Source organism: Callithrix jacchus, chromosome 1, assembly GCF_049354715.1.
Source record: "Callithrix jacchus isolate 240 chromosome 1, calJac240_pri, whole genome shotgun sequence".
In the NCBI taxonomy this organism is placed as follows: Eukaryota; Metazoa; Chordata; class Mammalia; order Primates; family Cebidae; genus Callithrix; species Callithrix jacchus.
Window position 1 is genome coordinate 184,875,538 of NC_133502.1, and position 25,683 is coordinate 184,901,220.

The 25,683-nt window shown below is 53.5% G+C and overlaps 2 protein-coding genes across 20 annotated transcripts; one reads left to right on the plus strand and one right to left on the minus strand.

The window, feature by feature from the left end:
- Positions 1-9,141, minus strand: ENTR1 (endosome associated trafficking regulator 1). 19 transcript variants are annotated; one of them, XM_078332094.1, is made up of 10 exons: positions 8,916-9,141; positions 8,678-8,785; positions 7,915-7,983; positions 7,056-7,168; positions 6,169-6,774; positions 5,393-5,466; positions 4,453-4,564; positions 3,980-4,042; positions 3,400-3,539; positions 1-2,421 (listed from the first exon to the last, which is right to left on the minus strand). In XM_078332094.1, exons 1-10 carry the CDS (start codon positions 8,983-8,985, stop codon positions 2,325-2,327), a joined length of 1,452 nt encoding a protein of 483 aa, XP_078188220.1. In that variant the 5' UTR covers positions 8,986-9,141; the 3' UTR covers positions 1-2,324. The 19 variants fall into 19 exon arrangements, with proteins under 19 accessions (XP_078188220.1, XP_078188258.1, XP_035118998.1 ...); XM_078332132.1 differs by having other exon boundaries at positions 1-1,220; positions 6,373-6,774; positions 8,678-8,827; XM_035263107.3 differs by having other exon boundaries at positions 6,373-6,774; positions 8,678-8,827.
- Positions 9,142-9,215: 74 nt separating this feature from the next.
- On the plus strand, positions 9,216-22,657 carry PMPCA (peptidase, mitochondrial processing subunit alpha). The gene is made up of 13 exons (XM_035263066.2): positions 9,216-9,313; positions 10,853-11,055; positions 11,338-11,417; positions 11,681-11,763; positions 13,609-13,703; positions 14,863-14,963; positions 15,813-16,076; positions 17,239-17,331; positions 17,466-17,584; positions 17,733-17,823; positions 17,942-18,004; positions 20,468-20,612; positions 22,017-22,657. The coding sequence occupies exons 1-13, from the start codon at positions 9,243-9,245 to the stop codon at positions 22,184-22,186; spliced, it is 1,578 nt and encodes a 525-aa protein (XP_035118957.1). The 5' UTR covers positions 9,216-9,242; the 3' UTR covers positions 22,187-22,657.
- Positions 22,658-25,683: the final 3,026 nt, after the last annotated feature.

Below are 25,683 nucleotides of genomic sequence, written 5' to 3' on the forward strand. Positions count from 1 at the left end.
TCCAGAAGCATCTGTATTTATTAGGTACAAGGCAGAAGGGTTGTGAGGTCATCTATAGGGTTAACGGTAGGACATACATAATCATTTGAGTAGCAGGCGATGGGCCACCCCATTATGTCACCTAGGAAGAGCAGTGGGCCACACGCAATAATAGAGGGCTGTGTACAAAAAAGGGTCCACCCCCATTACGTCACCAAGGCAAGGAGGTGGACTGTGTGCAACAGGTGTCGTGCTCAACACTTATCTGGGGGCTGGAAAACTTCAGTGTTTCTAATAGGATACTGTAGGCCAATGTAGTGGGAGCTGACAGACCTGTGCTCTTCTCTAAGATATTTATGGGAGGATGATTTGAGCTAGCACAGAAGTGAGAAAAGACTGACAGTGTGTACAGCCGCTGTGACTGATGACACCAGAGCGGTTCTTCTTCCTCGGTTACTTGCAGGATCTCAGGCCTGAGGCCTACCTTCCACAGGAACTGGATGCAAGGTACTACAGCTCCTTTATCAGGAGGAGAGGCTCTTGCTCCAAGACTGCCATACAGCGTATGCCCTTTTAGGCAGGGACGCCACGGCCTGGGTCTTTGGTTCTCGTCCTGGTCTGGCTGTTTTCCCATGTACTGCTTCTGTTCTGTGACTGCTCTAGGCATTCCTCCCACTACAGACTACTATTAGCTATATAGAAGGATTCTATAAATCAGCACTAAATGTGTCTGTACAGCTCCGATTATAATGCCTGTATGATTATATAGAATATATAATTATGTAGACTATGACTACATAGAAACATTATATGGAACTCAATATGCTAGATAGAAGTACTAAGTATGACTACATAAGCTAGATATATATAAGCTGTAAGTTGTACTTCAGGCACTAGTTGTGATTATAAACTAATGCACGATTATATATGCAGGATTATATTAACAGCTGTGTAATAACACCATAAACTAAGATATTCTCCAGACACTGACTGTGCCTGGGGTTGCACAGCTCCCCTTCCTCGGGCCTGTGTGGGGTTGCCCACACTCCCAGAGCTCCTGCACATTCAGAAGCTGACTCCAGCACCTTACAACCACAGCACAATCCAGAACCTCTGCTTTCACCGACAGGCAGGACCACAGACGCACGGGGCTGGGCAGCAGGACCGCTCCGCAGGGCCTCCTGGAAGGCTGACCTTCACCTGTGGCTGAGGCCAGGGGTCTCGTGGTTCAGATACCTTGTCTGAAAATTCAACCACATGATCTGAAAGAGTGACCCAACGCTGGAATCCAATCTGTCCAACTCTGAAACGTGCATCATGTGTGAGTCCCTGCACTCAGGCCCAGGCAGCTGTGGTCTGAGTCTGCCCCTGACCCCAAGGGCTGAGGACCTGGAGAGCACCTGCCAGCGCAAGGCACTCATCAGGGAGAAGCAGGGGAGCTATGGACGGCTGAGGTATTCTCCAAGGCCTGGCTAAGTCAGCAGAGAAGAGACTGGGGTGAACTGCAGAATTTATTTAAATAAGAAAGCTATCAATTGGAAAGGAGGAGAAACAAACTTGTTAAAAAAACATCTATAGGAAAATAGTTTAAAAGGCATTTAGTGCGTGTGGCCTTCCCTCTGTGGGAGGCGGTCAGAAAGGCAGCTGGGACCTCATACAAACCTGGGCAGGCTCTGCTCATACTTGAAATTCCTGAATTCTCAGCCGAAACGTACAAAATGTTGCTTGAAAACAATTAGAACCCCCAGCCAATGAGGCCCATTTAGCACGGAATGCGTGGTCTTGGTCCCCAGGTCCAGGGGGGAGGACACCAGCAGCCACACGGTGGCCCCTCCACACTCAGGCCAGGACTGCAGAGACCACCCGCTGGGGCCGCGAGAGTGACCTGGGAGCCAGATGGAGCCCTGAGTGCCAGCGGAAGGCACAGGTCCCTGCCCAGGCTGCCACCTCTGAGGCTCATTGAGTGTTTTTTCTACTTAGGAAATCAAGGACAATCAATTGTAGTTATTTTACAGCTGCTGTTCTGGGATCAGAAGGAAAACGCTGATGACAGAACCGCTCTTCTGGTGTTTAGTAATTTCTTAAAATGACTGGCTTTTATAACAATGTCTTCCAGAGCACATTAGAATCCATAAAATTGCAGGGATTTCACCAAGAAGGGCTGCACAGAAACTCCTGGGCAACTCAGCCAGGGGCTGCTCCCGCTGCAGTGGCCAGAACCGGCCAAGGGCACCACACTGGAACCTCGCTCACGATAAACACTTTACTCCAAGGGCACAACTGCACATTTAGACAAGCGGTGGTGATCTCAGGGCATACACACAGCCGAAAACACCCAGGGGTCCTCAAGGGTCCTCCTCATCTGTAATCTCAGAAATTCTGTCTATAGATTTAAGGATTTCAACAACAAGATTCAGCGTCTCGGCTCCCGAAACCAGTTGCCTGAAAGCAAGCATAGATATCAGGATGGGCAACAGCTACTCAGCAGCTACTCTGCAGCAACGGGGTTGGTTGGGGTGGGGGAGAGAAAGGCGAGGGGAGAGGTTCCAGGGGGAGAAAGGAGAGAGGTTCTGGGGAGAAAGGGGAGGGGTTCCGGGGGAGAAAGGGGAGGGGTTCTGGGGAGAAAGGGGAGGAGTACTGGGGAGAAGGGGTAGGAGTTCTGGGGAGAAAGGGGAGGGGTTCTGGGGAGAAGGGGGAGGAGTTCTGGGGAAAAGGGAGGGGTTCTGGGGAGAAAGGGGAGGAGTTCTGGGGAGAAAGGGGAGAGGTTCTGGGGAGAAAGGGGAGGGGTTCTGGGGAGAAATGGGAGGAATTCTGGGGGGAGAAAGGGGAAGCATTCTGGGGAGAAGCATTTTGAGGGGTTCTGGGGGGAGAAAGGGAGGGGCTCCAGAGGAGAACGACAGGTTTTCACCTCCCGTGAAGAGATCCATACCTCACTTCACAGGAGAACGGGTTCCCCTGTCCACAGGAAGCTCTCTGGGGGGGCCAACACCACCCTGCAGAGCTCAGCCTAGTGGGTAGAGACACTCAGCACTGTCACAGTGACGGTGGCTGACGTGTCCCCAGCCAGGCACAGTAGTGAGGACCTTCTGGGAATTTGCTTTTTCAGCAGGAGGGAAACTCCCACTACGTGCTTTACTCAGAGCTTTAGTCCGCAGGTGGTAGAGCTGGGAGTTAATTCCGGGTGGTAGTACTGTCTGCACCTCCCAGCTGTGACTGGACACTGTCCAGCAGGTCGGAGAGCCTGTGGTTTGCTCACAGTGACCCAGAGAGCGAACAGACCACTGAGCAGGTGCTCCCCCCTGCGGCTCCCTAGTCCGCCAGCCATGGTTCCCTCAGCCTGGATCCCCACCCAGGACCACTGATGGCCACTCCAATCTCATCCAGTTCTCTGCCAGGCTTCCCAGCACCCCAGGCACTCACTTGATGGAAGCCTGTGCACCGCTCATGACCCCTCGGAGATTCTGCAAAGCTATGTTGGCGTTCTGCTTCACCACTGTCAGGCTGGCACCCTGGCCGCACCGCAGGGCTTCGTTCTCTCGCTGGAAGTTGGAGACCTGCGCCTGGGGTGAAGGTGAGGGCTGAGGAGAGCGCATCTCCGAGGCCATCCAGCTGAAAGTGCATCACGTGGCAAAGTAGGGACTTGCCCATGGGGGCCAGGCACACTCAGGATGGGTGCTCTGGCCTAACTGGGGGCTTGCCTCTGGGACTGGGGACCTAACAGCTTCCCCTTCACTCCAGTATAAGCCCAGCACCCGACTACAGAAACAGGGACTCCGGCCAGTGGACGCCCCGTGCCAGATCCCAAACTCCCAACAGAGATCCAGCACTCCCTCTGCTCCAGGTCCTGATGGAAAGTGGGTGCGGTCCCCATTGACCCCGTCTTAAGTCCTTTATCTGCCTGGACACGGGAAATCCCAGCAGGTCTTTCACATGTTTCTTCTTGAATTCTTATCTATGTGCCTCCACAAATCAGAGGAAAACACTGAGGTCCTTTAATTACCTGAAGCAAATTTACTTCCTGTTTCAGTTTCATGACGTGGTTTTCTGCCTTTACAGCCCGTTTCTGTTACCAAAGAAAAAAAAAAAACAGGAAAAGGCATCACTGACGTCCTCACGTCCATACAGGACATGGGCCCAACCCAGGGAACAGGAGGCCACCCACTGTGGCTGTGGTCCTTCCCAGCCTCTGCCCACCCAGTCCTGCCCCTACTCTGAGACCGCTCATGGGAGGGGCTCACCGTGCAGCGCCTGTGCTCCACCCCCACCCTCCATGGATGGCCTCCCAGGCTGGCTGGGACACAGCGAGACAGCCACACCAAGGGAGGCTGGTCCCTGAGAGCCACATAGCCCCACTCCCAAGGGCAGTCTGCACTGGCTCCACAACACCCACCCGGCTGCTGAGGACAACAGCACTCTCTTGGGAGCTTTCCTGCCCCACCCAGCTCCCCCCGATTCAGAGAAAGCCGCCCGTACGGTCATCAGCTCCAGGTTTTGCTCCACCTGCTGAACCACTGACTCCAGGTCATGGTAGTCACTTTCCTCCTTGATCATTTTTGCTTCTAATTTCCGCTCAAGTGTCCTCACCCTTGTTAAAGAAAAACCCAAGTTGTTAATTTCTGTAACTACTTTAAAGAGTACTACAAAAGGATACCTCACTAGCCAAATAACACCCGCTAAGAGCCTGTGACAGACGGGCCTCAGACACAGAGGGGGACAGCGGCATCCTCAGGTCTGGAGCTGCAGCGGCTACGAGGCAGGCGTGCAGGAAGGGGCTCTCACACCTTTGCTGCCCCAGTAAGGAGTCTGGTGGCTTTTTTGTCTTGGCCAAGCACAGTGGCTCACACCTGTAATTCCAATACTTTAGGAGGCTGAGGCGGGTGGATTGCTTGAGGCCAGGAATTTGAGACTGGCCTGGGCAACACAGTGAGACCCTGTCTCCACAAAAATAAAATTTAAAAATTAGGCAGGTGTGGTGGCAAACACCTGTAGCCCCAGCTACTTGGGAGGCTGAGATGGGAGGTTTGCTGGAGCCGAGGAAGGCAAAGCTGCAGTGAGCCGTGATTGCACCACTGCACTCGAGCCTGGGTGACACAGCAACACCCTGTCTCAAAAGAAAGAAAGAAAATTTTATGCAGAACATGGAAATGTGTTTCATGCTGAACTTTTTAATAAACTAAAAGCCAGATCGTTTGATTCTGATTCCCTCAACATCATTTAAAAATGGATTTCCCAGGGGCCTGAGGCAGAAGAATCGCTTGAACCCAGGAGGTGGATGTTGCAGTGAGCCGAGATCGTGCCACTGCACTCCAGCCTGGACAAGTGAGCAAAACTCCTTCTCAAAAAACAAACAAAACATGGCTTTCCCTACGTGTTAGATGTTGTGAACTACATTCCTAACTAAAAGTTTACATACATTTCTGTTTGAGCTTCAGAGAAGCTCTGAACCTCATTCAGCTTCCTTCTCAGCTTAGAATTTTCATCTTTCAGCTGTGGAGAAAGAACATCCCTATTAGAAAGCTGGCATGTCTCACTCAAAAAGGGGTGCGCATCTGCGGTCTAACTCTAGAACCTCCTGATACTCAGAGATGCCTGGGTCAGTGCAGCGTCGACCTGTAGCACACTACAAAGGAACACCATGGGTGGAGGTGGAGCTTTTTAAAGACCTGTGGTCACAGATGCCAATTCATTTTACTCAAGAGGCTGGCTCAGTGGCTCACGCCTGTAATCCCAGCTACTCAAGAGGCTGAGGCAGGAGAGTTGCCAGAACCCAGGAGGCGGAGGTTGCGGTGAGCTGAGATTGTGCCATTGCACTCCAGCCTGGGTAACAAGAGTGAAACTCCATCTCAAAAAAAAAAAAAATTTAGCTGGGCATGGTGGTGGGTGCCTGTTGTCCCAGCTACTCGGGAGGCTGAGGCAGGAGAATCACTTGAACCTGGGAGGCAGAGGTTGCAGTGAGGTGAGATCGCGCCACTGCCCTCCAGCTTGAGCACCAGGGTGAGACACTGTCTCAAAAAAAAAATTGTTTTACTCAGAGCTTACCACCTTTTAGGTGATTATAATTTTTAAAACATGTTCCTCCTCTTAGAATACTTAGCAAGATGTCCCTGGGCTGACAACTGAAGCCAGCCTTTCCTTAGGGTACAGCCCGTTAAGTGCTCAACTGCATCCAATTCACAGTTTCTATCTCACCAGTCCTCTTTTGCCGGTTCTACTCCCATGTGTAACCAAAGGCAAAGTCAAAGGGAAAGTGAACAGTAGATAGTAGTCTGTTACAAGAGTCGTCTTGTCCTGGGACTCAAACCAGGCCACCCAGGAAGCAGGGCAGCTCCAGGTTCTCTCCGGAGAAGCTCGCTCAGACAGGTGCTGTGCCAGGGCGCCACAAAGCTCACTTACTGCTTCGTAACTTATCTGCAGCGTCCGTAGGTGCCTGTCCCCGAGAGACTCTCCATGAGCCGCAAAGTCTGCGCTAGGACTCCCTGCTGGTGAGGCCAGAGACACTCGGGAATCAGTGTCACTCAATGCCCAAGGGGGCAGAGACTCAGGCCCTGACAGCTCTGCTGGGGTGGAGAGAAAGGAAAGGTATGTGCCAGCAGGGAGCCTCTCGGGGTGAGTCTGCTCCATGGCGGATGGCAGGTAGGCCCCACTCCATCTGGTGTCCTCGTCCTCCTCCTCATCCAGGAGGTCACTGGCCCCTGTTGGGTCTTTGAAAAACGGCTGCTGATACTCCAAGCCATACGCCCCGGTTTGGGAGATTGGGGAGTTGTGGTCGAGTCCCAGCGAATGCCTCGAGGCTTCCTTAAAAAAAAAAATACAGAGGCCATGCTTCTGACTCAGAAGCCACGCACTCCTTCCCATCTCTAGGTTCTGCCTCAGAACATGGAGAAAGGCCCCATCTCGTTTACTGGAAGGAGCCCAGCAGCTTCTGAGCCCAAAGCTGCCCCCAGCACTGCCGCTGCCCTGCCCTGCCCTGCCACACTTTCGCACGACCTCCTCCAAAGGAGGCTGCAGGCCAGAACGGACCAGCCCCACAAGGCTGCTTCTGTCTCAAACCATCGCCAACAACGCTGTGGATTTACTTTTGCATAAATTCTGCTGGCCGGGTCCTCTTTTGACAGGCCGAGGTTCTTGGTCTTTAGAAACTCTTTAAAGGAGAACGGATTTGCCTCTTCAAGATCTTCAAATTTGTCATCTGAAACAACAGACGTCACAAATGCATAAAGCTACTGGAGATTGTTGAAAGGGAACCTTCCTGTTCCCCTCTTTCCAGAGCCCGGCCACATGTGAGGTGGGGTAGCCAAGTGAATCTTTCTCCCATGATTCAGGCAGCCCTGGGAATCACGAAGGCGACTGGAGGTGGACAGTGACGTGGACATGCATCTGCATTTGAAATCTTCTCCTTCCACCCCTCCGCCCCTGCTCCCACACTCTGCTGTCCACAAGAACCCTCTGGGGAGCTGTAAGGCGACCCAGGCCGCTCCACTGCATGCACACATGGAGTTCAGTGGTATTGGCACAAACTGTGCTGGGAGCTCAAAGCTCCTCAGGGGCTGCCAAGTGGGGAAGCCACGGCTCAACCCTCTTCCTGACTCTTCCACCTAGGTAACATGGATAATGCCCACCTTCCCACTCTACAGGGACCTAAGCAGCCACAATTGGCCCTCCCAGCTGTGAGATCCATGTAAAGCTGGCTCCTGTGGTCCAGCCCCTGAGATGGGACTTCTCTGCTCCCTGATGTCCACCCTGCTCAGGTTCTTCTGCCCGTGCACCTCACTTCTATTCTAGGGTAAAGACTGAACCCTTGAAATCCCACCCCTACCCGCTCTATGCGGCTCCAGATACGACACAGATCCCTCACATCGACTGTCCCACCACCAGACACGTGCCTTACACTGTGTTGGATGGAGACAGGAAGAAAAGGTTTCTAAACTACTCTACCTCCAAAATGTGTCTGATGGGCTCCTGATGGGCTTTGCTTAGAACATTTCCCCTTTCCATAGCCAAAATCTGCAAAGAAACAGTCATCCACCATGATGGTGGGAAGCCTTTATGACCTCACATCTTTTTTTTTTTTTCTTTTTTACACGTGGAGTCTCCACTACAGTGGTTCTGACAGCCTAGGGAACTTTAAAAAACACAAGCCCCCGGACTTGTGACCCTGGAGATGGTGTGACTCGCACAGACTGGCTCTGGTGTCTGTGATCTGAAAGAGGCTCTCCGCAGGTTCTGAAGCCCAGCTGGGGCCAGTGTGTCCTCCTGCCTCGTGACACCCCCGAATGTCCTCAGACCCTGGCACAAACACTCCTGCACACCCCGGGCACCCAGCAGCACTTCTTGAGTAGAACAGGGATGAACCAGACCTGGCCACTGCCCAGCTGGGGAGTCAGACGGACTGCTCCAGCTGGGTTTCTAATCACCGCCCAATGGGTGAAGACACCCCCACTCTAGCTCCACGAGGAAAGCGGGCGGGCTCCTGTGCTTCCCTGGGCACTGACCATCCTGTATCGGAACTGTCTGTCTGAAGGGAGGTCTCCTCGCAACCAGACTGTGAGCTCCTCGCAGCGGGACTCCTCCGCCGAGTGGCGCGCAGTGAGCGCTGTGCTCACTGTCCGGTCAATGGACGAACTCCGGCCGCAGCGGAGGTGCCACAGGTGGCGCGGGAACTGGAGGCGTCCCCGGGGCCAGCGCCCTCGTTTCTCACCTGTGTCTCCCACGGAAGCCAGCACCAGGCTGGGCACATAGCACATAAAGGCCGGCCGAATGCCGAAGAAGGGGGAGTCCAGGTCCCTGCCATGAGGGCGCTCACAGTCTAGATGGGGGAGACAAGACCGGCGCTCAAAGAACGCTGGAGCTGGAAGCAACGACAACAGCGACTTTACTGCGTGCCGGGGCGGCCGCCGCCCACCTTGACCGCTGGACTCGGCCCCTGCCCCGCTTACCGTCGGGAATGACGATGCTCCGGGCGCGGGACAGCGGGGTGGCGCCCAAGCGGCGCGGGTAGCCCGACATCGCCGCGGGCCCGGCGGGGCTGCACCTGCCTAGCCCGGCAGCGGCGGCTCCATGGCCCTGGCTCAGCCCGGGCCGCGGCCCCCGTTGCCCGCCCGCTTCCCGCCGCTCGGCAGCCGCCGCTCCTCCAAGCCTCTCGCTGCCGCTTCCGCTCCGACCACCGGAAGCGCGTGCCCGAACGCCTAGAGCCGTCGTCGAGGGGGCGGGGCGCCACATGCGGAAGCGGAAGTGGCGACAGAACCAGAGGGTGGAGACTCAACATGGCGGCTGTGGTGCTGGCGGCGACGCGGATGCTGCGGGGTTCGGGCTCTTGGGGCCGCTCGCGGTTGAGGTGAGCCAGAGGCGAGCCGTGCTTCGGCCTAGGGCCGCGGCGGCTCGAGTTTTTCTGGACGCTCCGTCTTTGGTTTCCATAGAAGACACGGCGTCCGTCGAACGGGCTTCCAGTTGGGGACACTGTCGTCGTCCCCGAGGCGACGGGAGCCCCGCTCTGTCTTGGGCCTCGAGCCCGGGCACGCAGTCCCATCTGTCTCTCCTCTCCTGGCTACCGGGTCCTCTCCCTCCCTCACCTCCCGGGCCGACGGGCCTTGTCCGAGGCCCTGTCTCGTCTCTGCCGCTTCGCTTCTCCTGCGGCGTGCTCCCTCTGGAGGCTAAGCCGGCGGGGCCCAGCTCTTTTAGACCCGCAGGGTTCTGACACCAGAATCCAGGCTCTCGTTTGCGGCGCTCTGTCCGTTGGTCTCTTGATCCCTGACGTTTAAGGACCCTTTCCGTCCCCACCGCTCCTCCCGCCCAAGTGGCCGGGCCTACCTTTCCCCACGGTGGAACTTTCTTCCGGCAGTACAGGCATCGCCCCTCCCCACACAACGAGGTTTTTCAGGGGTGCGGAAGTGCTGCCCCCAGGAGAAAGATACAGCCAGGAGCGTGAACGAAATATCCGCAATCGTGCAAATGCTTTGGAGTAAACAAGCAGCCTTTAGTGATAGAAAATAACAGGAAAGGCCAGGAGCGGTGGCTCACGCCTGCACTTGTGGGACACCGCGGCGGACGGATCACTAGATGAAGGGGTCGAGACCATCCTGGCCAACATGGTGAAATCCCGTCTCTACTAAAAATACAAAAATTATCTGGGTGTGGTGGCACGCGCCAGTAGTCCAGCTACTCCGGAGGCTGAGGCAGGAGAATCGCTTGAACCCGGGAGGTGGAGGTTTCATTGAGCTGAAATCATGCCACTGAACTTCCAGCCTGGAGACAGAGTGAGAGTCCGTTTCAAAAAAAAGAACAGGAAAGAGTAGACTGATGAGGGTAGCCCTCTCTCAGGGTGACATTTAAGGGAAGAGATGAAGAATGGAAGAAGGGGTAGGCACGGGCAAAGGGCAAGGCCTGGAACAGTGAAAATGGTTTGGGGGTGATGAGTCAAATTGTGTTCCAGGAATTAACAGAAGAATCAGTTGACCACGGCCTGTGGGGGTCTGGGGGGTTCAGGAGATGAGTGTGGAGAGGGAGACAGAGGCCAAGTCACACCTCGCCTTTGGACTAGGGTAATAAGGGGTGTGGCTTCTACCTAAGACCTCAGGGATGCAGTTGGAGGGCTTTACGTGGACAGACTGCACTTTTGGAGCGCGCTGCTGTTAATAAACCTTGTTTTACGGAGATGACAACTAAGACCCAAAGGGTGGAACCAGCTTGTTCCAGGTCCTGTGGCTGAGCCTCTGTTGTTAGCCTCTGCTGTCTCACAAAGTCTGTAGAAATAAGTCCTTTAGAAAGGCAAATGTTCACTTTCAATGCAGACAAAACAAAACTAACTTCATCTGAGAGGGCATCACCGGTTTGTGGTCCCAAGCCTGCTGTGACTGGGCCCCTTTCTCTGTTTTAGGTTTGGGCCTCCTGCGCACAGACGGTTTAGTAGTGGTGGTGCCTATCCCAACGTCCCCCTCTCTTCTCCCTTACCTGGAGTACCCAAGCCTGTTTTTGCTACAGTTGATGGACAGGAAAAGTTTGAAACCAAAGTCACCACATTGGATAATGGGCTTCGTGTGGCATCTCAAAATAAGTTTGGACAGTTTTGTACAGTAGGAAGTAAGTACTGTCATGCTGCTGTGGGTGCCCTGCTGTTTGAACATGCACAAGCTTTAGTGGACTGCTGGTTAGCCTGTCAGTTGTGAACTGTACCCTGAGTGGAAACTAAGTGTATGATTTCATAAAGGTTGACCTACACATACACCTGTGAAACTGTCAGCAGCACAGTCATACTTATGTAATTAAATCTGATCATATCATATTGAAATTTTAAAACATTTCTCTTGATAAATCTTATTTTGAATATATGCTTTAACCTGTCAATTTTCTTTTTACTACTAGTTCTTATTAATTCAGGATCAAGATACGAAGCAAAATATCTTAGTGGAATTGCTCACTTTTTGGAAAAATTGGCATTTTCGGTCAGTGTCCAGTTTTATAATTTTTTAGACTATACTTTTGAAGGATGTTTGAAGTTTTTCTTCTTTTAATGGTTATTTTAGTAAACTATTAAGTTGCTAAATTAATGCTAATAAAAGACTTAAAAGATAATTTTTGTGTGTGTGTTTTGAAAGCAAAAGTAAATTTTTAAAATAATTATGTTTTAGGGACAGTAAACATTGTCCCTAAAAACAACTTACTAAGTAAGTTTGCTTACTTAGGTTTTCTTATTTATTTTTACTAGTCTACTGCTCGATTTGACAGCAAAGATGAAATTCTGCTTACGTTGGAAAAGCATGGGGGTATTTGTGACTGCCAGACATCAAGGTACACCATCTTTTATGTACAAATTGACTTCGTGTCCGTATGAACTGACCTCATTGTTGGTTAGATTCCCTCTGAGCCCCTCCCATCAGAGAGGCTGTGGAGATTCATGGGGAGAAGTGAGCCCCATCCTGGGTGGAGAGTTGGGTGGGCAGCGCTTACACAGAGAAGCACGGTCCCCAGGAACCCATTTCACCCCTGTCATTTGATCTGGGCTGTTGGCTGCATGTCAGGGATGTAGAGCAGGCCCTGTTCCCAGAGAGAGCAGAGGGTCTTGCATACATACTGCACCCAGTAGCCAAGGGTGGCAGGAACCAGGAGGATGAGCAGCTGACTTGGTCTGGAATTGGAAGGGAATCATAGAAAACGCAGGATCGGGCTGTTTCCGAAGGAGTTTGCTGGACACAGTGGGCACAAGGCATTCCCAACCAGGAGACAGCAGGGGCCAAAGCTCTGAGCTGGGGAGGTGCTGGCTGCTTGGTAGAGGGAGAGAGGTGATGCCTGGAGCATGGTGGAGTGGTCTCGGCATGCCAGGCGAGGAGCTTGCTCAGAAAGTGCTGGGCGATGTGAGATGGGTGGATACAGATTTTTTAAATGGTTGATTATTTAAGTTTGAATGCTAAAAAAATTACACATAAAAGACACATGGCTGGGCACAGTGGCTCACACCTGTAATTCCAGCACTTTGGGAGGCCGAGGCAGGGGGATCACGAGGTCAAGAGATGGAGACCAGCCTGGCCAACATGGTGAAACCCCGTCTCTACTAAAAATACAAAAATTAGCCAGGCGTGGTGACATGTGCCTGTGGTCCCAGCTACTCGGGAGGCTGAGGCGGAAGAATTGCTTGAACCCAGGAGGTGGAGGTTGCAGTGAGCTGAGGTTGCGCCACTGCACTCCAGCCCAGTGACAGAGCAAGACTCTGTCTCAAAAAAAAAAAAAAAAAAACCACGTTAAATGCCAAGAATTAAGTTAGCTTGGAGATAACATACATTCTAAATCAAGGCTTCTTGATAGCTCCTGCCTCCCGGCTGCCCCTGCCTCCAGGCTGCCCCTGCCTCCAGGCTGCCCCTGCCTCCAGGCTGCCCCTGCCTGGTGTGTGAGGTCCTCCCACTCTTGCCTTGAATCTCACTCCCCCCAGATGAACACCTTCTCCGGTCAGGTGGCCGGTGTCCTGACTCAGACCCAGCCCCTCGCCCTCAGCTCAGGCTTTTGTTCCTGCCATTCTCCCCACGTGGGCCGAGGTCACTGCGACTGGCTCCTCTTCAGGGTGAAGGTCCAGCCAAGTCTCCTCTTCAGAGGCACTGGTGACCACATCCTGCCTGCCACACTACCTCTTCTTCGAGGCTGTTGTGTCTGTTCTGCATGGTCTCACTTGGTCACAGTTGATCTCAGATCGCCCCATGATTCTGTGCCTGTTCCACGGACCAGCTTTGTGCGCTTCTGACTGTCTCATGCCGTGAACAGATGTTAAATCAAGACAGAAGCTCCGTATAAGCCAGCCATTGCTGTCCCTCGAGCCATCCAAGGCCGGGCATGTTTCCACACTGACCAGTGGGGCTCGTTCAGGAAACGGGAGGCTGGGATGAATACTTGACCTTTTGAGAGAGACTGCAGTTAGAAAAACCTCTTTCAGAAGTGGCTCCATTTTGACTGAAGCTGTGTGTAGCTGTGAGTCCTGCCTCCGAAGCATTTACACCTTAAGACAGGAAAAGGGAAAGGGAAAGGTGTTTGTTGGTCCCCAACAAAAGGGTAGGAAGTGCCCCTGGCATGCCAGGCCCGAATATCCCCCACCTGTTCAGCAGAGTGTGAGCTCAGGACCCGGCATTGTCGGCTTGTTTTTTCTTACAGAGACACTACCATGTATGCTGTGTCTGCTGACAGCAAAGGCTTGGACACGGTGGTCGGCTTACTGGCTGATGTGGTTCTGCAGCCCCGGCTAACAGGTGCGGATCCCAGCTGCTGGTGTTTGAGGTGGGCCTGGACGTAGGGAAGACCAGAAAGGTTTGTGGAAGCGCTGCAGCCGTGAGGAAGAGCTCTGTGTTATTGGAGCTTTAGGCCAACACAGAGTGACAGCGAGATCCATGAGAAACAGGCTGGGGCCGGGCACAGTGGCTCACACCTGGAATCCCTGGACGTAGGGAAGACCAGAAAGGTTTGTGGAAGCGCTGCAGCCGTGAGGAAGAGCTCTGTGTTATTGGAGCTTTAGGCCAACACAGAGTGACAGTGAGATCCATGAGAAACAGGCTGGGGCTGGGCACAGTGGCTCACACCTGGAATCCCAGGACTTTGGGAGACTTAGGCAGGTAGATCGCTTGAGCCCAGGAGTTTGAGACCAGCCTGGGCAACATGGAGAAACCCTGTCTCAACAAAAAACATAAAAGAATTTACTGGGTGTGGTTGCTTATACTTGTCCCAGCTACTCAGGAGGCTGAGGCAGGAGAATCACTTGAACCCAGAAACCAGGTTGCAGTGAACGGAGATCGTGCCATTGCACTCCAGCCTGAGCGACAGAGTGAGACTGTGTCTCCAAAAAAAAAAACGAAACAGAGGCACAGACAGATGTCAGGGGTGCTGGGATTATAGGCATCTGCCACCACGCCCAGCTAATTGTTGTATTTTTAGTAGAGATGGGGTTTTACAATGTTGGCTAGGCTGGTCTTGAACTCTTGACCTCAGGTAATCCACCTGCCTTAGCCTCCCAAAGTGCTGGGATTACAGGCATGGGCCACCGTCCCCAGAATGTGCCTCACTTTCTAAGCACCTCGATATCTGCTCTTGTGTCCTCATAGCAGCACTTGGGATGTACAGGTCAGTATCATCAGTGCCTTTCACCAGCAGGGAAGCCAGAGCTTAGCAGGCCCACGTGGTTGCTTCGTGGCTGAGGTGGGATGAGAGGCCTAGGCCCCAGCCCCCCAGCTCCTGCTCCCCATGGCAGCCCCCCTCACTTATACAAGCACCCAGCTTGCCCCTAGATGAAGGCAGAGTGACTGCCAGCAGCCACCAACAAGCAACACTCAGCCCAGCACACAGGCTCTGGGTCGCTGCTGTGTTCATCATCTGTGCCTGTGCAGACCAAGCCCTCATCTTTGGGTTCTCTTGCAGATGAAGAGGTGGAGATGACGCGGATGGCGGTCCAGTTTGAGCTGGAAGACCTGAACATGCGGCCTGACCCAGAGCCACTCCTCACTGAGATGATTCACGAAGTAAAACGTCAAACTGGCGAATGCCCCTGCCTCCCAATCAGTGGCACCGGGGTGGTGGGGAGGGGCTGCTTTGCCTCCTTTCTCTTGTCCTTGCAGTTTATGGGTGTGCAGGACACTTTAGTTTTTGTGTTTTGAGCTGAGATCTCTCCATATTGCCTACACTGGTCTCGCAGTCCTGGGCTCAGCTCAGGTGATCCTGCTGCCTGTGCCTCCCAGGTATCTGGGATTATAGGCATGGGCCACTGCGCCCAGCTTAAAACATTCTTGTTGTTTGAGACAGTTTTGTTCTTGTTGCCCGGGCTAGAGTGCAGTGGCACAATCTCGGCTCACTGCAAACTCCACCTCCTAGCCTCAAGCGATTCTCCTGCCTCAGCCTCCCAAGTAGCTGGGATTACAGGTGCCCGCTAGTATGACCAGTTGATTTTGTATTATTAGGAGAGACGGGGTTTCTCCTTGTTGGTCAGGCTGGTCTCAAACTCCCAACCTCCCGACCTCAGGTGATCCACCCTCCTCAGCTTCCCAAAGTGCTGGGATTACAGGCATGAGTCACCCCACCTGGCCCACTCTTGATTTCTGAGTCTGTTATTTATGCAGTGTTTGTATTTTCCAATTCTTATAGTAACTAGGTTTTTACTTCAGTTAATCTTACAGTTTTTGTGAATTTTTATTCTTGAGAGACAGATTTTATTATTTTTATAAATACACACACAGCCGCTGTTGCCAAACTAACTAAAATACCAGCTTGCATAGGATTTTCCCAGGGCCTGGCTGGAGCGGGTGGTGGTGCTGCTTGCCGGAGGAAGCCTGTCGTGCTGTCTCAGTCACCTGTGTCTGTCTCTTCCCCATTAGGCAGCTTACAGGGAGAACACAGTTGGCCTCCACCGTTTCTGCCCCGCAGAAAACATAGCAAAGATGAGTCGAGAAGTACTGCATTCCTACCTAAGGAACTACTACACCCCTGACCGCATGGTGCTGGCCGGCGTGGGCGTGGAGCATGAGCACCTGGTGGAATGTGCCCGCAAGTACCTCCTGCGGGTCCTGCCGGCCTGGGGGAGCGTGGAGGCCGTGGATGTCGACAGATCCGTGGCCCAGTACACTGGGGGGATTGCCAAGGTGACGTGGTGGGAACACCTCACGGCCTCTGGTGGTAGACTGTGTCTGGGCCTGTGTTGTGGTGGCGGGAACATCTCATGGCCTCTGGTAGTAGACTGTGCCTGGGCCGGTGTTGGTGGCGCGCTCTGTGTTGATTCTGAGGGCAGTGGGCCCTGACTGCAGTTGTGGCTTTGCCTGACCACGTACTGCGGTTCATAGCAGGGCATGTACTGTGCCCCTGCTGAGGGTGCTTGCTCACTGCTGGGCCTGAGTGCAGCGCCCCCACCCCCGCAGAAGGTGGCCACCGTTCTTACCTTAAGGGGGTGGATCTGCAGGGTCTGCATTGCAATTTTTTTTTTTTTTCAGATGGAGTCTCACTCTGTCACCCAGGATGGAGTGCAGTGGTGTGATTTCAGCTCACTGAAACCTCCACCGGGTTCAAACAATTCTCCTGCTTTAGCCTCCCGAGTAGCTGGGATTACAGGTGCCCATCACCACAGCCGATTAATTTTTGTATTTTTAGTAGAGACTTGATTTCACTATGTTGGCCAGGCTGGTCTTGAACTTCTGAGCTCATGATCCGCCGCCTCCCAAAGTGCTGGGATTATACGCATGAGCTACTGTGCCTGGCTTGGTTTTTTTTTTTTTTTGAGATGGGTCCCACTCTGTTACCCAGGCTGGAGCACAGTGGTGCTGTTGTAGCAGACTGCAGCCTCAGCTTCCTGAGCTCAAGCAGTCTTCCCACCTCGGCCTCCCAAGTAGCTAGGACTACAGGCACACTTTACCACATCCAGTTAATTGGGGTTTTTTTTGAGACAGGTCTTGCCCTATTGCTTAGGCTGGAGTGCAGTGGTGCGATCTTGGCTCACTGCAGCCTGGCCCCAAGCAAGCCTCCTGCCTCAGCCTGTGCAAGTAGCTGAGACTACAGGTGTGTGCCACCATGCTTAGCTAACTTCTTTGGTAGCAATAGAGTTTCGCCATGTTGCCTAGTCTGATCTTGAACTCCTGGATTCAAGTGATCTGCCCACTGTGACCTCCTGAAGTGCTAGGATTGTAGGCATGAGCCACTGTGCCCGGCTGGCACTGGATTCCTGCATAACCACTCTGAATATGACCTGATCTGGGGTTTGCCAGTCCTTGCTGTCTCTCACATGGCGATGCTTGCTTGTTTTCTTGGTTACAGCTGGAAAGGGACATGTCCAACGTCAGCCTGGGGCCGACCCCCATCCCCGAGCTCACACACATCATGGTCGGACTGGAGAGCTGCTCCTTCATGGTGAGTCTTAGAGCTGGGTCCGGTGGCGTTCCTCACGTGGCATTGGCTGTTCAGCCAGCTCTGCCCTCGTCCCTGGAGTCTGACGGTGCTCCTGACGCGGCGTGGGCTGCTCAGCTCTTTCCTCCGTCCCGCAGGAGGAGGACTTCATCCCCTTTGCTGTGCTGAACATGATGATGGGGGGAGGCGGCTCCTTCTCAGCCGGTGGGCCCGGCAAGGGCATGTTCTCCAGGCTCTACCTTAACGTGCTTAACAGGTTGGTTGCTTTTCCGTACCCTCAGGCCAGGCCAGGCCAGGCCAGGCATGTATTTGAACCGCGAGGCCCCCTTCAATGATTCTCCAGTTTCATGTGGCCTGATATTGGCGAGTCCTTCTTACCTCCCATGACTCTTGTGTCCTCCCAGGCACCACTGGATGTATAACGCGACCTCCTATCACCACAGCTATGAGGACACTGGCCTCCTGTGCATCCATGCCAGTGCCGACCCAAGACAGGTGAGGGCTCCACCTGCCACGTCCTCCAAGTGCCCTTCCTGACCTGGGCGTCCCTGGCCTGACGGGTCAGCAGCCTGGTGGGCGCAGGCCACACTCATCATTTTGCCCTTCTTCGCAGGTTCGAGAGATGGTAGAAATCATCACAAAGGAGTTTATTTTAATGGGCGGAACCGTGGACGTGGTAAGTGAGGTGTGGCACCAGTCCCAGGCATGCCCATGGTGTCTGACAGGAGACAGCCACATTGTAGGAGTGGCCACCTGTGAGCCTGGTCCCCAAGCTTCAGGGCCAAGGTCCCAGCAGGGCAGGGTGGCCAAGGAAGCCCAGCCTGGGGCTGAGCTGCTCCACCTGGGAGCCCACTGGGGCTGTTCTTCCCTGAAAACAGACCAGTGCCCTCCCCCAGCGCTGGATCCACTTCCACTTCCTCTTCCTCTGAGCCACTGTGTGAGTCATGGGACCGACCACGTGACCCTTTCCGCTTTGCTGGGGAAAAGCTAGAGGAGTTTGGGGTCCTCCTCAGCCGTCCCTTCGAGATGACTGTGGGGCAGGGAAGCAGCTCCCACAGGTGAGCTGCAGTGCTGGGTGTCTCCAGCCTTTCCTTGGCTCCATTTTAACTTAGAAACTGTTTGTTTGCCAATACTTTTGTTTTGTTTTCTATTTTTTGAGATAGAGTCTTGCTCTGTCGCAGAGGCTGGAGTGCAGTAGCTTGATCTCGGCTCATGCAACCTCCACCTCCCAGGTTCAAGCAATTCCCCTGCCTCAGCACCCCGAGTAGCTGGGATTACAGGCGCCCGCCACCACGCCCAGCTAATTTTTGTATTTTTAGTAGAGATGGGGTTTCACCTTTTTGGCCAGGCTGGTCTGGAACTCTTGACCTCAGGTGATCTGCCAGCCTCGACCTCCCAAGATGCTGGGATTACAGGCGTGAGCCACTGTGCCTGCCTTTTTACTAAGTGTTAAAGCTTAGTTTTTGATGTTTTATGTGTTTGGAAAACTTGTTACTTCCTGGACCAGAACTGGTACAAATAAGTTTTTTTTTGTTTTTGGAGACAGTCTTACTTTGTCTTCCAGGCTGGAGTGCAGTGGTGCGATCTCAGCTCATTGCAACCTCTGCCTCCCAGGTTCAGGTAATTCTCCTACCTCAGCCTCCTGAGTAGCTGGGATTACAGGTGTGCGTCACCACCCCTAGCTAATTTATTTTTTCCTCGCGAGATGGAGATTTGCTCTGTTTCCTAGGCTGGAGTGCAGTGGTGCCATCTCCGCCTCCTGGGTTAAGGTGATTCTCCTACCTCACCCTCCCGAATAGCTGGGATTACAGGCACCTGCCACCACACGTGGCTGATTTTTGTATTTTTAGTAGAGACGGGGTTTCACCATGTTGGCCAGGCTGGTCTCGAACTCCTGACTTCAAGTGATCCACTCTCCTCGGCCTCTCAGGAAAAGAAGTGTTATTGAAGAAATAAAATTGTGTTTAAGCCGGGCGCAGTGGCTCACGCCTATAATCCCAGCACTTTGGGAGGCCGAGGCAGGTGGATCACGAGGTCAAAGAGATCGAGACCATCCTGGTCAACAAGGTGAAACCCCGGCTCTACTAAAAATACAATAATTAGCTGAGGAGCATGATGGTGCACCCCTGTAGTCCCAGCTACTCGGGAGGCTGAGGTAGGAGAATTGCTTGAACACAGGAGGCGGAGGTTGCAGTGAGCCGAGATCATGCCATTGCACTCCAGTCTGGGTAATAACAGCGAAACTTCGTCTCAAAAAAAAAAAAAAATTGTGTTTAAAACTAATCTTCAGTTCCACTAGTGCACTGCTAGAAACAGTTTTCTCCACTACTGTGAAGTCAACTTGAAATATATTTAGGTATTTGCCTAAAGTTAAAAAAGATTTGTCGAAATTAAAATTATTTTACTTAGAGAAAAAAAATTACTTAAAAAAACAGTATAGAGGCCAGGTGCAGTGGCTCATGCCTGCAATCCCAGCACTTTGGCAGACCAAGGTGGGGGATCACTCAAGCCTAGGAGTTCAAGACTGGCCTGGGCAACATACCAAGATCGTGTGTCTATTAAAAAATGTAGAATCTCCGAGGCCTGTCAGTTTTGGCGTTTGTTTCAGTGTGCTGGCTCCTGGGTCTGCCAGCATGTCATTCTCAGCACCCCTACCTGGGCCCTGAGACCGCAGCCTGTGACTCTTGCTGTCCCCAAGAACCTCTCAGGGGCATTGCTAAACTCAGCTGCCTGGGCCCTGCACTAGGGTGTCTGGGGAAGCCCCAGAAACTGTTTCATTTGTTTTCCCCCGACTTTGCTGTGTGGCCACTTTGGGGTCCTGGCATTTAGGAGGTTACTGTTTTGCCCTCTCCTGCTGCATGTCACACAGTGAGTGAGAAGGAAAAGAGGCACATTTCTCCCTTACTTCGATTGTGGTGGAAGCCTGGTGACATGCAGCACAGCCCTTCCCTAGAAAACCCGAAGGGGACACCGGCAGGGTTGCTTGTGAGTTGGGGCTGGGACCTGGAACCTGTAGGGAGGCCCTTCCCTTTCTTATTTTCAGCTTTGGGCACAGAGATGGCCTTTTGCCATCGCTCAAGTGGGGATGGAAGGCAGCACGCGGTGGGTGTGCGCTCACCTCACCTGACCCTGGCCCCAGGTGGAGCTGGAGCGAGCCAAAACACAGCTAACGTCCATGCTTATGATGAACCTGGAGTCCAGGCCCGTGATCTTCGAGGACGTGGGGAGGCAGGTGCTGGCCACTCGCTCCAGAAAGCTGCCGCATGAGCTGTGCACGCTCATCCGTGAGTACTGAGGGGCAGTGTGGCGCTGCTGCAGGCCTCAGCCAGACTCGGAGGGGGCCGTCTCGCACTCCCGAAGACAGTGGTGGGCCTGTGCTGTGTCTCCCATACCAAGAAGCCGAGGCCTTTGCCGTTTGTCCTCACCAGGGGTAACCGGGGGTGGCCAAGGGCAGGCTGTGGGGTTGCAGACCTGATCTCACTTTTCAGCCCCACTGTGTACCTGTGGATGCCTTGGCAGGTGAGCCCACTCTTTGTGCCCCTGGGAGGGGCTGTCAGTACTGCCCTGAGTTGCTAAAGAGGACTCGAGTTAGTGGGTGAATGGGCTCAGGTGAACACCGCCGTGTTGTGTGAGGAGCAGCCAAGGCTCGGGACGGCGCTGTGCCGCGGTGGCTGCGGTAGGAGTCTCGGCCCCAGGTTTCTTAGGAATGACTTTAGGAGGTCTGAACTTCCTCACGATGTGTGCCAAGTTGTGGGTGCATGGGACTCTCCTGGGCCCCAGGCTCAAACCCCAGCACAGGCTGCTTAAGTTGGGGTGGCTCGGGCCTATGGTGTCACCCGTGGGCATATCCTGGCCAGGGTGGAGTCCTGTGGGGGACAGGCCCTTCCCCTGCACCGTGGGTCCTTGTTCTTCCCACTCAGGAGCCCCCACTGAGACCCTCCAGCGAGTGCACAGAAAACAGACCCTCCTGGTCCCCATCACCCCTGTCCTGGGGTTCCTGGGTGCAGCCCTCTGTCCTCTGTCTGACTCCACCTTCTTTCCATGTACCCCTCAGGGCTTGGGTTTTTTTCTGCAGGCCCATTGCGAAGTTAACTCATGAGACGAGGAGCTAGTTCTTTGAATACAACTCCTCTTCCGTGGGTGCGTCCTGCATTTACAAATCGTTTTCCTTGTAGTTGTTGTTGACAGTCTTGCGCTGTCACCCGGGCTGGAATGCAATGGTGCAGTCTTGGTTTACTGCAACCTCTGCCTCCTGGGTTCAAGAGATTCTTCTGCCCCGACCTCCCGAGTAGCTGGGATTACAGGCACCCACTACCATGCCTGGCTAACTTTTTGTATTTTTAGTAGGGATAGGGTTTCACCATGTTGGCCAGGATGGTCTTGAACTCCTAACCTTGTGATCTGCCTATCTCTGCCTCTCAAAGTGCTGGGATTACAGGCGTGAGCAACCACACCAGCCAAAAATTGTTTTAAATCATTGCCACGTCCTCATTTAGTGAGAACTCACTTCTGTCACTTTTGGGCACACCCTTGGCCACAGCCAGTGGCTGCCTTTGGGCCCAGGAGCCCCCAGAAGCAGTGCAGGGTGAGTGAGTGGCGCAGACCAGCCCCCCCTGTGCATTTAGTGACGTAGCCTTGGCATGGAGGCTGTGGCATGTTTGTCTGACGCACATTTGCCTCTGCACTAGGCAACGTGAAGCCAGAAGATGTGAAGAGAGTTGCTTCTAAGATGCTCCGAGGGAAGCCGGCGGTGGCCGCCCTGGGCGACCTGACCGACCTGCCCACTTACGAGCACATCCAGACCGCCCTGTCCAGCAAGGATGGGCGCCTGCCCAGGACGTACCGGCTCTTCCGGTAGAGCTGCTGCCTGGCCGGATGGACCCAGGAGCTGCTGCCAGAGCTCTTTCCCACACGTTAGTTTGAACACAAATTTAGTGTAAGAAGCCGTCTGGTTGTAGAAACAGCACACTGTCACTAGCGCACCCACACAGTTTGCGTTCCTTCAGAACTGAACGTGTCAGTCAGTGGGGTCACCCCCTGACCACTGCAAGCCAGGAAGTGCTGAGGCTGGGGCGCAGCTGCTATCAGGAGGCCAGGTCGGTCGGGTCCCCCCTCTCAGGAGCTCTTGGCACGTGCAGCCCTTCAGGTTCCTTGAGAGGAGCCGGCCCTGAGCAGGGGAAACAGCCAAAGCCAGCCTATCTCAGCCTCCCAGGGGCCGCTGGGTTCCTGTGCAGGGTGCCAGGACTCACTGACAGACGGGGCGAGGCAAGGGCCCATCCTGCATGTGCACGCCCGCTTCCCTGGTAATAAAGAGCTGGCATCTTTCTTAGCGCCGTGTTTTCTTTCTTGCCTGGGGAGGCATGGTTCTTAAAGGCCGTCTGAATGCGCAGCTTTTCCAGGATGTAAACCTTCCTCCTGAGAATCACCCGCTTTCACCCAGTGTTGTGAAGCCTGTTCTTTGCTTGCGCGATGGGCTGATTTCAGAGGTGGTGCAGCGTGCACAGGGCGGAATGACAGGGTGGCGGCGAGCGCAGCAAAGCCTGCAGGTGCTTTCCGGGTAGGAGCACCCCCCCACGCCAAGGAGTGGCCGCAGACGGTGTTTCTGGAGCCCTGGAAGGCCACAGGGCTTAGGGAGGAGCTGCTACAGGGTAACTTTTTATGTGGTGTAAAAACTTATACAAGTTCTCAGATGTCCATAGAAACTGCAGAGGCTCCAAGGGGTGGTGGGGAGATGGGGCCTGGGAACCTGCATGGGCTGCCTTGGCCGGTTCCCATGCTGCCACAGTCCAGGGTGGCTTACTGCACACGAGTCGTGGACTGCACAGAGCTGTGCGGCATCGTTTGTCAGAACAGTCTCTACTCCTGCTTTTGAGTAAGTAGCTGAGAAGCCTGGCCTTTTTGCAGGACAGATGGGAGAGGGAGTGGATATTTTCAGGAAGTAAAACTTGGAAGCATTACTGGTTTCCCAGCCTCTGACTGTACTCTGGCTATTGTAGTTTCTCTAAGATCTGGTGCCTTTACAACACACATACCAAGAAAGAGGACTGCTTGACTTTGCCCATGTGGGAAGTGTCAGCTTGCCGCCCACCTGGCGGGATTGGAGGGCTGGAGCCAGAGGACGGCGATGTCTTGACCGTGGATTTTGTTAGAAACATCCTGCTGTTACCACACCTGGGGCAAAAGAGCTCTTGGCAGCACACCGCCCCCCTATGTTCACGGTGCAGGGAACACGGCTCCCATGCCGTGGGTGTCAGGCCTGGGGGTGAGCTGACTCCAGTGAAGCTGGGCCTGCTACAACAGAGGCTGTGTAGCCCAAGGACATTCTAGAAACTGCCACCAGCTAGCTCTCCAGGTCTGGTGGTTTGGAAGCCAAGGCCAGCACGGGTTTTCTGTGTTCCCTGCCGCCCACTGCAGGGTCTCCCTCACCGCTGCCTCGGCCTCTCTGACCGCAGTCTGCACACCTTCCCACCACATTCCTCCCACTTTGCTTTTAGGAACTAAGGTGCACTTGAGTTTGTTCGCACTCGCTGCCTTTTTAGGACAGACATCTACCCCAGGCAGGTCATTTGGTTCATTCTAGTATCCCTGCTGGTGGCTAGACCGTCTGGCATGGAGCAGGGTGAGGAAAACACTTGCTGAATGAAGGACACAGGCAGAGCATGCTTGAGAGAATGAGAGCTGAATTGTCTTTTTTGTGTGTGTGTGAGACAGAATCTTGCTCTGTTGCCCAGGCTAGAATGCAGTGGCACAATCTCGGCTCACTGCAACCTCTGCCTCCCCAGGTCCAAGCCATTCTCCCACCTCAGCCTCCTGAGTAGCTGGGATTACAGGTGCGTGCCACCACACCTGGCTAAGTTTTGTATTTTTAGTAGACACAAGGTCTCACCATGTTGGCCAGATTGGTCTTGAACTCCCAACCTCAGGTGGTCAGCCTGCCTTGGCCTCCAGAGGGCTGAGATTACAGGTGTGAGCCACCACACCTGGCCCTGAGAGCTGAATTTTTAAAACCGCCTGCGCACAGTCTTATTTCACTTTTTTTTTTTTTTTTGAGACAGTTTTGCTCTTGTTGCCCAGGCTGGAGTGCAGTGGTGCAACATCGGCTCACTGCCATGTCCGCCTTGCGGGTTCAAGGGCTTCTCCTGCCTCAGCCTCCCAAGTAGCTGGGATTACAGGCACCCACCACCATGCCTGACTAATTTTTTGTATTTTTAGCAGAGACGGGGTTTCACCATTTTGGTCAGGCTGGTCTCAATTCCTGACCTCAGGTGATCCGTCTGCCTCAGTCTTCCAAAGTGCTGAGATTACGGGCATGAGCCACCACACCTGGCCACTTTTTTTTTCCTTTTACCAAATTTAGCAGTGGGGGATTGTATACCAAAGTTGACACTAATATTAAGTTAATTAACATCCACTACTATCAGACTTTTTTTTTTTTGAGACGGAGTTTCGCTCTTGTTAGCCAGGCTGGAGTGCAGTGGCGCGATCTCGGCTCACTGCAACCTCTGCCTCCTGCGTTCAGGCAATTCTCCTGCCTCAGCCTCCCGTGTAGCTGGACTACAGGCCACTCGGCTAATTTTTGTATTTGTAGTAGAGACAGGGTTTCACCATATTGGCCAAGCTTTCTTCAACTCCTGACCCTGTGACCCACCCCTCTCGGCCTCCCAAAGTTCTGGGATCACAGGTGTGAGCCACTGCCCCCAACCCAGGAGACTGATTTTTATCAAGAGATTGGGTGTTTCTTGTTTCAGAGACTGATTTTTATCAAGAGATTGAGTGTTCTTGTTTCCGTACTTTTTAAGCTGCTGCTGATAAAAGTTTTAACTCGATGAATTGTTGATAACCAGCATGGTTCATCAGGTCTGAAGTATTATGTCTGTGTCTTCCTCAAAAGGCTCTTTTCCAACTACTGCTGATCTCTGGGGCAGTGAACTAGGAATGCAGGACTTACCTATGTTTTTGAGATGGGAATCTTGATCTGTTGCCCAGGCTGGGGTGCAGTAGCACCATCTGGGCTCACTGCAACCTCTGACTCCTGGGTTCAAACGATTCTCCTGGCTCAGCCTGGGATTACAGGTGCACACCACCCCTGGCTAATTTTTGTATTTTTAGTAGAGATGGGGGGGGGTCTCGAACTCCTGACCTGAGATGATCCACCTGTCTCAGCCTCCCAAAGTGCTGGGATTACAGGCATGAGCTGCTGTACTGGCCAAAGATTTTAAAGAGCAGAGATGAACCGGACAAGAGGCAGGTAAGCTGTTGAGGGCAGAGACCATATTTTTGCCTGCAAGGACGTTGTGAGAACAGGGTGTGTGTGAGTACTGTTTCTTCCACATTACGGTCTTTGACCAGAAAGAG